Raw genomic sequence first — 16,326 nt, 5'->3', positions numbered from 1 at the left:
GCCAGCTAAATCTCCACATAACAACTCAGGCAGGCTGCAGTGAGGAAAGTGTTGCTGTTCGAGGGAAGTTGGAAGTTAGTGGTTAAGTACGTGTCAACTGAGGCCATTGATCGACCATCAGAGACAGGAAGGACCATCTAATTCAGAGTCAACTCCTGCACAGTAAAAGTTCCTCCTGTTCTGTCAACATGACAAGCGCCTTGGAAGAACTACAGGAAGAGGTAGTAGGAGAATTGCACACCCTGACTAAAGACAAATTACTAGAGATATGTGATTTCCTTGAAATATCAGGCGAACAGAGAAGAGATGTTAAAGACAAATCCCGCATAGCATTAATGACTCGCATTATGATGTTCCTTGAAAGAGAGGAAGTCGCAGAGTTAGAAGATGGCGGCATGTCGGAATTGTTGCTACTTAGAGACAAAATGACAGAGATGATCAGTGGCATAGATAACAAAACAGGGCAAATTGACCATGATATTGAACCAGCCGGAACACATCGCAGAATAGAGGAACTGAGAACTGTAACCCCACAACAAGGGGTGGGAACTGAGCAGATTATTGCAGCCAAAGCCAGTGATTCTCTGCGTCAGCCCCAACACCATGCCAATCTTCAGGGGAGCGTGCCGCTCTCACCCAATGCACAGCCCAGCTCATACTGCCGCAAAGAGTTTAAAATTTCTGGTCAGATAGGTGAACCGGGCCAGAAAGAAAAACTGATTTTTTTCCCAGCCTTGCCCATCAGATTGAACATGGACTTAACAGAGGCTATCCTGAGGTAGAAATAGTAGACGCAGTAGTCAGGGCTATTTCTCCAGGCTCACAGCTACGCAGCTACTTGGAAGGTAAACCCCAGCTAACTCTTCCCACACTTAGATGTATCCTGCGTTCCCACTTCCAAGAGAAGAGTGCAACAGAGCTTTACAAACAGCTAGCTTCAGAAGCACAGCATAGCAAGGAGACCCCTCAAAGCTTCCTGATGCGCGTTTTAGATTTGAGGCAAAAAGTACTGTTTGCATCCCAGGAGTCAGAATCAGGGCTTAAGTATGACCCTGCTCTAGTCCAGAGCATGTGTTTTCACACAGTCCTTACGGGTCTCCAGAGTGACAGTATCAGGATAGACATGCAGCCTCTCCTGCTAGAGAGCAAAACATCAGACGAGGTTTTGCTAGAGAAGCTTAACATTGCTTGTGCTAATGAGATAGAAAGACGAAACAAAAAGCGGTTTAATGCCCCACAGCCTGCTACAATTGTAAGTGTAGTCCAGTTAGAAGATACGCCATCTGCAAAGTGTCCTGTGAAGGAAGCCAAAGCTAAGATACCCGCAGGACTGTTAACAGAGTTAGCTGAACTTAAGACAGGTGTAGCTTCTCTAAAAGGTCTCAGTGCAGAGATTGAGGAGACATTACAACAGCCTATGTTTCAGTCACCGCCTTGTGCCTATGCCCCACCCCCAGTTAGGAGGCCAAATAGGGACCCCCAGCCACCTGTTTCCCAGCAGCAGTATTACAGCAGCTACAGTCGGTCCCAAGCACCTGACCCTGCGCAGCATCAATATGCACCTAACTGGTATACCAACCGCTCTGCTCAAGCTCCAAGGAGGTGTTTTGTCTGCCAGCAGGCCAGAACAGATGCACGCTGCACACACTGCTTCCGATGTGGGAGTGGAGAACATTTTCAAGCTGGATGTAAAATCCGGGGAGCCAGACCATCAAGGGAGGCCCCTTTAAACGGAAACGGGTTACCGCTGAGGGACGAGTGTTAACCGTAGCTACCAAAAAGTCCCAGAAATGTGCAAATTGTGCCAGAGAAAATTCATTTGAGAACCTGAAACAATGTTCATCATGTAAAGAGACACTGTACTGTTCCAAAGTATGTCAAAACCAACATTGGACTAAACATAAGGAAAAATGCACTCACCTGAAAATTGACTTGAATAGTGAAAGGTTTTCCTGCACAGAGGAAAATGACCACTCCTTACCATCCCTAGCTCAAGGTTGCCACCCCCGTAAGGTCACCTCGCTAGTCGGCAGACAGTGCCTTATTGAGTGTCACCTGAATCGCCACCACCACCAAGCTCTATGGGACACAGGCTCTCAGGTATCGGTCATTGATGAACGATGGAAAGAGGAATCTCTCCCAAACGCAAGGCTGAGAGATGTTTCAGAAATCCTGGACTCACCTGATGATCTAAGGTTGACTGCAGCAAATGGGACTGAAATGCCGTACCTGGGATGGATTGAAACAACTTTTCGGCTAGCCTCTGAAACTGACCAAACAAAGGAACTGATCATCCCGGTGCTGGTAATGAAAGGCTGTCACCTATCTCATCCCATCATAGGTTTCAATGTTATCGAGCACATCCTGACAATGACCGAAAAGACTAAACGATACAGTACAGTAAAAACAGCTTTCCCAAGCCTCAAAAGAAACAAGGTGAGAGCTTTTATACAGGCTGTTAGCGCAGAACAGACAGATGAATACGCAGTGAAAACCAAGAAAGAGAAGGTTGCTGTACCAAAACACAGTAGCATTCAGATTGAGTGCCGTGTAGCTTCCCAGCCTTTCAAAGATGACATGACAATGCTTTTCCAGCCAGACCTGAACCCGCAGTGGCCAGACGACCTTGAGTTCTTTGACACACTAGTCAGAGTCAGGAAAGGTGTTTTTCCAGTTATCCTGCTTGATGTCTCTAACCCCACTGACCACGACATTGCCCTGCTAGGACGCACAATAATCGGTACAGTACAAACCATTATGACTGTGTTACCTGCCCAAGTCTTTGAAAAAACTGTCACTCCAGCCACAGTGAATCACACCAGCGTTCGAATCCCATGTACTGCTACTGAACAGTGGGATCCACCAGTAGATTTAACTCACCTAACCGAAGAACAGAGAGAGGTTGTTAGGCAAATGCTTAGAGAAGAGTGTCACTCCTCCAGATCAGACAATGACATTGGCTGCATTGAACGATTGAAAATGACTATTTCTCTAAAGGACTCTGAACCAGTAAAGCGCACATACATGTCAGTGCCCAGGCCACTGTATCAGGAGATGAAGGATTACATTTATGACCTCATAGTCCAGGGCTGGGTTAGGAAGTCAAACTCTTCATATTCTTCACCTGTCGTGTGCGTTCGTAAGAAGGACGGGACCCTCCGGTTGTGTATAGATTACAGAGACCTGAACAGAAAGACACATCCCGACCGCCAGCCCATCCCTCGGGTCCAAGACATTATGGACAGTTTAGGTGGTAATTCCTGGTTCTCCCTCTTAGATCAGGGGAAAGCATATCACCAGGGGTTCATCTCTGAAGAGAGCAGATCACTGACAGCATTTGTGACACCGTGGGGACTCTATGAGTGGATACGTATGCCATTCGGCCTCATGAACGCTCCTGCAGCTTTTCAGCGGTGTATGGAGGAGTGTTTGGAAGGGCTCCGGGATAACATCTGCATTCCTTATCTGGACGACACGCTAGTTTTCAGTAAAACATTCAACAGCCTTGTGAATGATGTGCGAAAAGTTTTGCAGCGTCTCAGAGAGTATGGCATTAAACTCAAACCAAATAAGTGTGATCTCTTTAAACCCCAGGTCCGTTATTTGGGCAGAATAGTGTCTGCAGAGGGCAGCCAAGTTGACCCAGCCGATTTTGAAGCAGTAAGAGCATTGAAAGAAATCAGACCAGAGACTGTGGGCCAGCTCAGAAAAATGCTTGGTTTACTCACTTACTACAGACAGTACATCAAAGACTTTTCTAGGAGTGCCAGCTGCCTGTATGACCTCCTGAAAGCAGATTCAGAGAAATTACCTGACCACCCACGGAAAACAAAAACAAAGAAAGTAAGTCATGTGGTGCCCTCAAACAAGCCAATCCTGTGGACTGACCAGCATCAACAGGCACTTGAACAGCTGATTGAGTGTTTGCTTCACCCACCAGTTTTAGGTTTCCCTGATTTCACTTAGCCATTTGTTGTACACACTGATGCGTCACACCAAGGCTTGGGAGCAGTTCTTTATCAAAAGCAAGAGGGGAAGCTTAGGGTCATTGCTTATGGCTCTCGAACCTTAACAGCAGCTGAGAAGAACTATCACTACCACTCGAGCATGCTAGAATTTCTAGCTCTAAAATGGGCAATCACTGATAAGTTCCATGACTATTTGTACTATGCTCTGACCTTCACTGTATACAGCGATAACAACCCGCTCTGCTACATTCTGTCTACTGCAAAACTGAACGCAACCACTTCCAGGTGGGTTGCAGACTTGGCTGATTTCCACTTTACAATAAAGTACAGGCCAGGCAGAGAGAACGGTGATGCAGATGCTTTGTCAAGGATGCCACTGGATGTAGAGTCACTGATGAGAGAATGTTCTGAGGAGCTTCCACCAGACACCATCGCCGCCACGATACAAGCAGTTGAGGTACAGAAAGAGGCTGTTGTACCTTGGTCATTTTCAGCTGCATCTATGTCAGTATCAGCTGAAGGGGAGACAACCACTGCAACAACCAGCTCGATCCCAAAAGATGGGATAAGAGAAGCACAAGAATCTGATCCGGTCATCCGTCCTGTGCTCAATTTCAAACTGTCTGGTTCCAAACCGCCAGTTAAAGAGCAAAAGAAATTCAGTCCAAAGACAAAATGCCTATTCAGAGAATGGGACAAATTGACAGTAGACAGTGATGGCATTCTGTACAGAATCACTACAGCCCGCAAGCAGTTAGTTCTACCAGAGCAGTACAAAGATAAAGTGATGGAAGAGTTGCACAATAACATGGGACACCAAGGTACTGACCGCACTGTTTCACTAGTACGTGACCGCTTCTTCTGGCCATATATGCAATCTGACATCGAGCACTATGTGACTAAAACTTGTAGCTGTGTCAAGCAGAAAAAGCCAGCCCATGCAACAAGAGCTCCTCTGACAAACATTGTGACAACACAGCCATTTGAACTGGTATGTATTGACTTCCTTCATCTCGACAGATGCAAAGGGGGATATGAGTACATCCTCGTGGTTGTTGATCATTTTACACGTTTCACTCAAGCCTACGCCACCACATCAAAGTCAGGTAAAACTGCTGCAAATCTCATCTTCAATGACTTTGCCCTGAAGTTTGGGTTCCCGTCCCGCATCCACCATGACCAAGGGGGAGAATTTGAAAATCAGTTGTTCCATCAGTTAAAGAAACTCAGTGGCATGGCGGGGTCCAGGACAACACCCTATCACCCGATGGGAAACGGTCAAGCGGAACGCATGAACAGAACATTGTTGCAAATGTTAAAGACACTAACTGAGACACAAAAGTCAAATTGGAAGGAGTCTCTGAACAAACTGGTTTATGCCTATAACTGCACTCGTTGTGAAGTGACTGGCTATTCACCATTTTATCTTCTGTTTGGGAGATCACCCAGGCTTCCAGTTGATATGCTCTTTGGATTGTGCACAGAGGCAGGTTCCAGTAACCAGCGAGACTACGTGGAGAACTGGAAACGAGGGATGGAAGAAGCATACGCCATTGCAAATGAAAATGCTCAGAAAGCCGCTGAAAGAAGTAAGAAGTACTATGACACTAAAGTTAGGAGTTCAGTGCTACAGCCTGGCGAGCGAGTTCTGATTAAAAACCTAACACCAAGAGGAGGACCAGGAAAACTCCGTAACTATTGGGAGGATACAATTCACACAGTGGTGAGACAAATGGGTTCAGACCTGCCGATTTATGAATTGAGACCAGAAAGGGGTAGGGGACGCTCCAGGGTCCTGCACAGAAACCTGCTCATGTCCTGTGACCACTTACCTTTTGAGACACAACCAGAAATGACCAAAGTGGACAAGAGTCAGAAAACGAGGAGACACCAGCCTGCATCACAGCCTCTAGATTCTGATGAAGACAGCGGTGATGAATATGACCTTCATCATGAGCCGCTACAGATTCCCACATCTCCTACAGTACCTGAGGAGAGGAATGCTGAACCAGCGAGAGAGTGGGAACACAGGCCCCCAACAGTGAAACAGACAGTTGCATTGCCAGTCCCTGATACGCTACCAGCACAGTCTCTTGTTGCAAAGCGGCTGGAGGAGACAACAACACACACACAGGGTTCTCTCATCCTTAAAATCAATGAAAGTCATCACAGAAAGCACATGTGTTCCTGGGTGTTTTGTAGACTTGGAGAAAGTGGATGGTGATTTAGTGCTCCGTATCAGTTGTACCATGTATGCAGCACTGTGGGACTGACCTGCTGCCTGCTATAACTAATATAGCTCTTCTCTCTCCTGAGTCGTGTGACCCAAATCAGAACAACTTCTGTGTAGGAAGAGACCTACAAACCACCACTAGGAGGGAGGGAGGGATGATTGTTCAAGAGAGTGAGGGAGAGTGACAGAGGGAGAGGAAATTAGAGAAAGCGAAAGGGAGAAACTGAATGATGGATTAAGGGAGAGAGAGGGAGGGAGATTGAGTTAATCTATAAAAGAGTATGAGAGAAGGGGATAGAATGAGAACAAGAGAGGGAGAAGCAGAGGGTGATGAGGGAGGATGATAAAGTAGTTAGATGGAGGCTGTAGGTGCCACTGTTTTCTACAAGGTCTCTGTCCATGGCGGCTGAGACCGCTGGTCAGCGAGTGGCACGGCGGGGACACAGATGGTCTGGATTCTGGCCCATTTAATCCCTCTTAGCCCTGTTTTGATGGAGCCCCAACTAAAGCCTTATTCCTCTCTAAAGCTCTCTATATGAATGTCACTACGCCCCCTATTCACTGCAGCTATGTGTAATGCACTGCATGCAGCTGTTGGGCTGATGACTGTTTGGGGACAGGGGTTTTCAGCCTATTATGAAGCTCAGACTGGCCCAGATGTTTCATTTTGACCTCCTCCAGCTCCAATGGTAAGATTTCCTCTGGAAGTGTTTTCTTTAAAGCTGCTGTTTAGGATGCTTTATATTTTAGTGAACAAACATCCACCAATGTTTTGGTTCCCTTCCCCAGATCTGTGCCTCAACACAATCCTGTCTCGGAGCTCTATGGACAATTCCTTCGACCTCATGGCTTGGTTTTTGCTCTGACATGCACTGTCAACTGTGGGACCTTATATAGACAGGTGTCTGCCTTTCCAAATCATGTACAATCAATTAAATTTACCACACATGGACACAAATCAAGTTGTAGAAACATCTCAAGGATGATCAATGGAAACAGGATGCACCTGAGCTCAACTTCGAGTCTTTTAGCAAAGGATCTGAATACTTATGTAAAGGTGTTTCTAAAAACCTGTTTTTGCTCTGTCATAATGGTGTGTTGTGTGTAAATTGTTGAGGATTTTTATTTATTTAATACATTTTAGAATAAGGCTGTAACGTAACAAAATGTGTAAAAAGTCAATAGGTCTGAATACTTTCCAAAGCTAACACAGTAAAAAAAGCTAACACAGTCAAATACAACTCTGAAATTACAGCTAACTAGCTCCCTTTAAATTTATTTTTAGCTATTTTGCATTGACATTCATGTCCACATTAATGATGCTGCATAATTTCACCTGGTCAGGAAAATAGCTAGCTGACACCCGACACCATTAACTATCTTTGCCAGGGGGAGATCGAATTCGCATTTTGCAACATTGCTTCCATTGTCTGATTGGCAAACTGCAAGGTTCATACAAAGCTGTGCTGTTGCAAACTAAATGCTAGCTAGAAGCAAGAGGAAATTGTGTTTAATAAAAGCATGCACTCATAGATAAAAAGGGTCTCTAGATAGAACCTTTTGGTCAATTCAAATTTGAACTGCCATTCTGATTCAAAACCCAACTGCCATTCCATTATGGTGATGCAACAGGACGGTAGTTGAACTTGCAAATAGCCAACCAATAAGCATGTAATTTATCAATTTATTAAGGTAAGCAAACTTTATGATTTCATTTAAATATATAAAACCAAAAGTCATATGGCAAACTATAGCTAGGCTAGATAAACAAAGTTGTATTCGAATTTGAGCACCATCGTTAAGCTAGCTAACTTTGCCCTCTAGCTGCCTAGCTAGGCCAGGAAGAAGTTAGGCTACTTTAATTAGCCACATTATAAGCTAGCAAGCTAACAAATAAACATTTTTTATTATGGAATATGGCAAATAGAGCTAGCTACTGACCCAGCCTGACATTGGCAATTAGCTTATTGTTACTTTTATTTCAGTTGCAACGTATGTGTACTGTCTAATCAAATGTCCCAAAATTAAATTCAACAAATTAAATTAAAATAAAACCTAACCAAAAACCTAAAACCTTTAGCACACATTCATTTGCATCAAGCCTGTTTTGAGCATTTGGCCATAAATTCTCATCCACATCAAAGTGAATGTTGTTCATGCACCGTGTGAAATAGCTTTTGGCATGGCGAATCCAAGCTTGACATTGGTCTGCATTGATGTCGTCATATGCCTCATCCATGGCCAGAAGGAGGGTGGCAAACTCATGGGGATGGCAATCGTATACCTTCCACCTCCCATTCCTCAAGTGGGTTAAGGAAAGGAGAGTGTGGAGGCAGGTGAAGGGTCATGAATCGGGGATGGGGGCCGAAACCATACTTGAACCGCCTCTGCATGGTGGAATCTGACATTGTCCCACACAATGACTTCGGTGACCCCTTCACCTTGACAGGCCTGGTCAATTTCATTGGGAAACAATGAGGTGTGTAGCTTTGTAGGATCAAAGTAATGGCCTATGTCCTACCACACCATCTTCAGAGATAGCTGCTCACATGGACATGTTTCCCCACGTTGTCCAGGCACTTGAATGGTCGCTCGTTGGCGGATGAGCCTCTGCCCACGACGCAGAGTTTTGGCCAGGTTGAAGCCCACTTCATCAACAAAGATACACTTGTGATGGTTCACAGCAGCATCAAGCACCATCTAAAAATATATATATGTTTTGTAGTATAGTTCCAACATAATATTGTTAAGTAGCATGTGCATCAAATAGTAACAGTAATACAGTATATAGTGCTGTACCTGAACATACTCAGCCCGCGGTTGTTTCACCCAGTCGTTGTTTCTCTCAAAAGGCACCAGGTAAATGTGTTTCATAGATACCTGGTGCTTCTTCAAAAAGCGGGTGATTGTCGGTATACTGATGGTTGCCACATTGGCAAAGGTGTCATCGTTCTCCTCAATGGCCTGCTCGATTTTGGACAGCCGTGTGTCATCCCAGGCCTTCATCATTTCCACCACTGCTGGTCGGTTAACACACGGCCACATCCATGGGGTCTTGTCAATCCTGAGGGTAGAACAGTGTATACTGTCAATAGATCATACTGTAACATATTTTGTGAATTTACATGCATTACAATGTCATTTACTGTACATGTAATGAGAAAGCATAGTGCATATCCTGCAGACTTACCTGTTTTCTTGACGAAATGTTCTCATGATCAAATTGACAATTGATCTTCTCAGATTGGGGTGAACTAATCGGGCGGCCTCTGCCATGGTAAGGCCTCTGTTTACCATATGATCAACAACGATGGCCCGGACTTCATTAGATACAACAGTTCCCGCCGTCTGCCTCCCTCTCTCTGATGTCCACCTCTTTGACGGGGCCCATGTCCACCTCTCTGAGGGGCCCCTTGTCCATGAGCTATTTGATTTCTTCTTCTTCCTTGCTGTCTATCCTGCTCCATGTTGAAAGAAAGTGCAAGTGTTTACACACACCCTTTTATATGGTGACAAATTGTGGTTGCCCCTATGTGAAATCAATTAGCAATAACAAGTGGTTATTATCTATGGTTATCATGTATCATACATATCATTTTATTTTATTTATTTTTATTGAACCTTTATTTAACAAGGCAAGTCAGCTAAGAACAAATTCTTATTTACAATGACGGCCTACCACGGCCATACCCTAACCCGGGCCAATTGTGCGCTGCCCTATGGGACTCCTAATCACGGCCGGTTGTTGATACAGCCTGGAATCGAATCAGGGTGTGTAGTGACACCTCTAGCGCTGAGATGCAGTGCCTTAGACCGCTGCGCCACTCTGGAGCCCATTAGGAGGCCACATTTAGATGTTCATACTTTACAAACACACGTTTTATTTCTGTAGTTCTCAAATCCATATATAGCAGACAAACCAGTTAAAATCTATAGGTTTACCAAACGGTTAAGTGATTAACCATTAAGCGCAATTGGATTAACTGATGGTCAAATGTATTTAAGCAAATGAGAAGAGAATCATATGAAATGTGCTGTGAACATTGCATCGTGAAAGGTATTTTTAGATGAAATGACTAATTAGGTTTAGTCAATTGAAAATATGCTTAAAGTTTTGATGATCTGTTTTGAGTTTTGTACTAAGAGTTGTTCAATATTACCACATACTTGTGAAAATAGTACCAAAGCGACACAAAAAAAAAAAAAAAACTTGTAACCTTGGCAGAGTTTTGGAAGTCCAACTTCATTATAAACCATACAGAGCCGTTAGCCAGCCAGGCCCAGTTAAGATCTGCTCCAGATTGCTCTCCAGGAACAATGCAATGCCTTAGTTTATTCTGCAGCAGAACGTCTTTTTGAAACACATTGAATTCCTTCCCATACGCTGGTCTATGTTATCTCATTTCCTCAAGTGTGTGGGACAAAGGAAATGTCCTTTCCTCTAGAGGCCTGGTCAGTCGGGCAGAGTGGATGCAGTGGGTGGTGCTCACTCAGAGACCAGGCCATTATTATCAACCCACCATCACATGGTCAATGTTAGGTCTTGTTATAGCAGCAGTCATTGCTCTCTCGCCACTCTCGCTCTGTCTTTCTCTCTCTGTGACACACACCAGGTTTGTTTTCTTTTCATGTGCTTATTAGATCAGTTCACACAGTCATGTGCTTCTAAATTGGGATAATTCACTTATTAGGGGGTGGACTGGCGGGTAGCTTTGCTTGACAGGTTCAACCTACGAGTCAAAAACATCAGTCCATCAATTACCAGGACAAGAAGAGCAAATGCTTTTAAAAAGGAAAATAGCCACAGACACATCATATAGTAGATAGACAACCCGCCTTATGCTCATACTCTTTTGGGTTCAATCCTCCATTTTATTTAGCAGAGTAATGTCAGGGGAGATGAATATTTACCTGATGCAACGGGCGATTTAGAGCTAACCTCTAAGCCCTGTGATTGCTGTCAAATCAGCAGTCTGTGGGCTGTGTGCGACACGAGAGCAGAGCAGAGCAGAGAATGCAGATGGAGATGTTGCCTCATCTCTCTCGCTCTCGCTCTCTCCCTCCATTTCACTCTGTCATTGAGGCGCAATGGGCAGCTATTGCGTTGTGTCTCTGTGATCTGACTGAACTCCCATCGCACCAGACCGTGCTTCAGGATGACCACATGTGGCGCACTGATCCTCTACAATCTCTCCACTAATCTACACAGACTAGGAAATAATGTAGCCCATATCGGCCATGCAGCAACTTGAGTGACAGGGCCTCAGTCTCCAGGGCTTGACCTACATGCTGTAGAGTAAGCATGTTGCCTGTTGCTCCTCACTGAGGCATGTCTCATGGTAAACTGAGGTTTAGACTTAAGACAGTGCTGAGTTATACAATTCAATTTACTTGATTATGTTTGTGTTGTGCTTTTCCCAAAGTCATTTGTCATAGAGAACAGTAGAGATGGTGCCAAGAAAAACTGCCTCCTATGCACTGTACCGAGGTTGGCTGGGGCTTGGACTCAGGCTATAGCTGAATCATTTGTCTTTGCTGACAGAGGTTAGGATCATGTTGCTGAACCATTTTTACCAGTCGGCTGAAACAGAGGTTGAAGTTTTAGTGAATGCCCACAGCTGTTTATGACAAAAATCCCAGTTTTGCAAGGGAATAGGAGGGACTATATTATAGCCGATACAGTCAATCTAGTGTCACCCCCAAGGGTTGGCCGGCTTTCTTAGAAAGCCGTGTCCATCTGACATGTGACAAGCCTTATTTGGCCTAGGCACTGGTTGCTGAACAGAAGGGTCTCCAGAAAACCTCAGATTCCCTGCTATCTAGAGCGTGTTCAAACTCTCAAAGTTAATTTTAGCAATGGAATGTATGTTCTCAAGCTATAGAGAACATGGTTAGCTGTTGAACTGATAAACAGATCATGTAGTAGCTTATATTAGAGAAAATAGCCAACACAAGAACAGAGCAGAGTGATCATTCCTTATGGGAAACAGAAGCAGTGTGTTGCCTTAAAAAATGACCGTCATTGACATGAGGGTGGTGGATAACAGAACATCTCTTTCTTTCCCTTTTCTATCTTTCTAATTGCGCAGGAAGGTGTGGCTGTGTAAGGAGGGGAGTCCCAGCTGTTCCATCACCCGGGCCTCGTTCTCCAATGAGAGATCCATTGACAAGGTGGAGCTCTTTGGCTTCAAGACACGCTTCTGAGGAACTCCCTTCATCCAACGCCACTCTAACCACACCCTCTCCAGTGCTTTTACCACATCAATGTCACCTACGGTCTCTGTGGGTACCACCTTATGTTTCTAAATGCATTGTTTCGTTCCCAACCTTTCTGAAAAATACATAAAAAAATGTCAAGATTTTTTCAGATGCCTAAATCGATTATGCAGACAGTTTGAAATTGTGTGACATTTTTGTTTTAAGTAGAAGCTAATCCAAATAGTTGCTCATCCAAAAGTTGTTGTCTTTTTCTGATAAATGCATTCCCCGTCTGAACATTTTGAATGTAACATTCAGGCTGGCAGAGCAGCATATATTGTCTGGCAGCTTTGTGCTTTGCAGATTCTCAATGTTTTTCTTCTGAACATGTAATGCAATAAAACCATTCAAGCTCGATGTTATTAGAATTCAATACAAATGCACTATTAAATAGTTAATGCAAAGGACAAAATATATATTTTTGTTGTCCCTTTAAGATAGATCCTCTTACTGTGTCTCTTTCCTACCTGGTCTCCTCTGGTCCTGAATAATGTTGTGTAAGGTCACGTGATTGTTTACCTAATCCAATTAAACATAGAGAAAGCCAGCCAGTCAGACTGCACCATCACGCTGAGTTGCCAAGACACAACTGGCCAAGTCAGGAGTATTGAATAACCCATTAGAGTTTGTGTGTGTGCGTGTCTGCTAACGTGCATGTGTGTCAGTGGAAGCTGCTGAGGGGAGGACGGCTCATAATAATGGCTGGAATGGATTCAATGGAATGGCATCAAACACATGGAAACATGTTTGTTACCACTCCATTCCAGCCATTATTATGAGCCATCCTCCCCTCAGCAACCTCAATTGGTGTGTATGCTTGTGTGTGTGTATGTTTGTGTGAGTGCGGCGTGCATGCATCTGCATGATTTTCGGTTCATTAGACACGTAGGCCTATGTGTGTGTTTATCTCCATGGCGCTTGCACTTTCTTTCTCTCGCACAAATCATCTCGCTCTCTGTCTCTCGACACTATGTTGTTGACTCCCAGCTGCCCCTGCCCTAACCCCTCTCTACCTTGCCTTGTGCCAACACCATCTCGTCATCACCCAGTCAAGTCTACCTGAGTAACAACATCCATTCTGGTATGCTTTTTACCCAGCATGCAGTGTGGTGGTAAATCCCCCATGTGAGCAGGAGCAGGGCAAAATCCTCTTATCTGACAGAGAAACTTGATTTAACCCAAGGGCTTATGATCCAATACTGAGCCCAGTCTCCTACTGCTCTGCATGGGAATACAGTCTCAGAGAGAGAGAAGCATACTGTACCTGAATCTCTCTTCACAGCAGGAGGCTACTGTCCTTACAGCATTCATATTAACCTATCAGGACCCCTCCAGGGATAATGATTCTTGTTATAGATTTAGCTTTATCTAATTATGATATATGGGCAGTGCTTTATCTAATTATGATATAGGGGCAGTGCTTTATCCAATTATGATATATGGGCAGTGATTTTTCTAATTATGATATATAGGCAGTGCTTTATCTAATTATGATATATGGGCAGTGCTTTATCTAATTATGATATATAGGCAGTGCTTTATCTAATTATGATATATAGGCAGTGCTTTATCTAATTATGATATATGGGCAGTGCTTTATCTAATTATGATATATGGGCAGTGCTTTATCTAATTATGATATATGGGCAGTGCTTTATCTAATTATGATATATAGGCAGTGCTTTATCTAATTATGATATATAGGCAGTGCTTTATCTAATTATGATATATAGGCAGTGCTTTATCTAATTATGATATATGGGCAGTGCTTTATCTAATTATGATATATAGGCAGTGCTTTATCTAATTATGATATATGGGCAGTGCTTTATCTAATTATGATATATGGGCAGTGCTTTATCTAATTATGATATATAGGCAGTGCTTTATCTAATTATGATATATGGGCAGTGCTTTATCTAATTATGATATATAGGCAGTGCTTTATCTAATTATGATATATGGGCAGTGCTGTTTAATGTCATAGACAGACAGGTTTAGAAAGTGGGGGCTTCTTGGTCAATGACTAATTGTTTAAGTGCCCTTTGAAGCCTCATGTGAAGGTTTTTTCCTGGTCTCAGATGAATGGATAAAAGCCTTTGGGTCTCCACTACGCCCCACCCCCACCCTTCAGACAGGATCTCATATAGTAAAGATCAGTGGCACACTTAAAGTGACCAGGTAGCCTAAGCAGTCCCATGTCCTCAAGTCCATTACTACACTTGGGAACGGGGGTGTAATGGCCACTTAACAACAGGGTGGAATGGAGAGACTGACCATGGTAACTTCTTGATACAGCAGTATGATAACCCCACCAGTGCACACACATCACACCCACACAAGTCTCACTTATGCTTCAATGTTCAGTCACAAGATGCTCTCCACTCACTCATAACAGTATGTTTTTCACTGAGTGTACAAAACATTATGCTTTCCATGACATAGACTGACCAGGTGAATCCAGGTGAAAGCTATGATCCCTTATTGATGTCACTTATTAAATCCACTTCAATCAGTGTAGATGAAGGGGAGGAGACAGGTTAAGTAATATGTTTAAGCCTTGAGACAATTCAGACATGAATGGTGTATGTGTGCCACTCAGAGGGTGAATGGGCAAGACAAAATATTTAAGTGCCTTTCAACGGGGTATGGCTGTAGGTGCTAGAACAGGACCACCGGTTTGTGTCAAGAACTGCACCGCTGCTGGGTTTTTCACGCTCAACAGTTTCATGTGTGTATCAAGAATGGTTCACCACCCAAAGGACATGCAGCCAACTTGACACAACTGTGGGAAGCGCTGTTCTGGCTGTTCTGATGACAAAAGGCGTTCCAACTCAATATTAGGAAGGTGTTCCTATTGTTTTGTACACTCAGTGTATAACTCCTCAGTCTAAAGAGCTGTCTGTCCATTGTTTTCTACAGTACAGTGTTTGTCCCTGATATATTGCAATGCTCAGTAAATCATTCCTAACTGTGTCCAGTCCAAAACACACGACCTTCATGATGTTCTCAGTACCCTCTCTCTCCCAGTGTGAGTAGGCTGGGTGCGATGCGGAGTGTGTTGCCATGCCACCCATTCCCAGGACCTTTCTCACTGGAGCCTCTGCAAGGACAAAGGAGGAGGCCCTCTGATTGGAGGTGGCCAAAAGCAGTGGATTTATGTCCCATGTGAATAGGACATGCACCACTAGAGAACCACTCATTTAGGCCCCAATCCGCTACAGTTACATAACCTATACAATCCCCCATTCAACGCAGTCTTCAGCCTTTGTCTGTGTGGTGTGGTATTTATCCCAGTCCTGGCGTTTCCATGACAATGAGTCAGCGGTGTGGCATTGAATCACAGGCTGTGTATTATAACTGTACGTTAATAGCCACCAGTGGTGCTCCTACATGGAAACAGTACAGGGGCAACTCTCCTCTCTGGAAAAAGCTATCCATCACTAATGGGGAGAAAAGGGCACATTGCTGCTTGTGTCGTGGCTACAGTGTAGGAGTACACACTTCCCATCCACACACACACACACACACACACACACACACACACACACACACACACACACACACACTAAATACACACTAAATAGGACTGTGAACATACCCGCTCTCACATACAGTACGTACAACAACAACAAAAGCCCACACATCCTCCTACTCACATACTATAAAATGTGACAAAACACTATTATATAAGAAGAGCTATACAAGGAACAAGGGGACAGTCTTTAGCCCATCAGGTAGGAGATCAACTTGTTGCATATGTTAATAGTAACAGCCCTATATCCCCTCACCATCGAGAAACCCTCTGTACTTCTATCGTGTCTGACTGTGTGCATTGTTCAGTGTTTGGCTTTCATGCTTATTAGT

General features: G+C 44.0%; 1 protein-coding gene across 2 annotated transcripts in view; it reads left to right on the top strand.

The window, feature by feature from the left end:
* Positions 1-12,816, top strand: part of LOC110502574 (acylphosphatase-2) — an 87,554-nt gene extending 74,738 nt beyond the window's left edge. For both annotated transcript variants that reach the window (XM_036960166.1, XM_021580715.2), the window contains one exon: positions 12,291-12,816. In XM_036960166.1, the coding sequence (XP_036816061.1) occupies positions 12,291-12,405 (115 nt within the window). In that variant the 3' untranslated portion in view covers positions 12,406-12,816. The remainder of the gene's footprint in view (positions 1-12,290) is intronic.
* The last annotated feature ends 3,510 nt before the right edge of the window (positions 12,817-16,326 follow it).

This window comes from Oncorhynchus mykiss, chromosome 23, assembly GCF_013265735.2.
Source record: "Oncorhynchus mykiss isolate Arlee chromosome 23, USDA_OmykA_1.1, whole genome shotgun sequence".
Lineage (NCBI taxonomy): Eukaryota > Metazoa > Chordata > Actinopteri > Salmoniformes > Salmonidae > Oncorhynchus > Oncorhynchus mykiss.
This window is presented reverse-complemented; position numbering and strand designations above follow the sequence as displayed.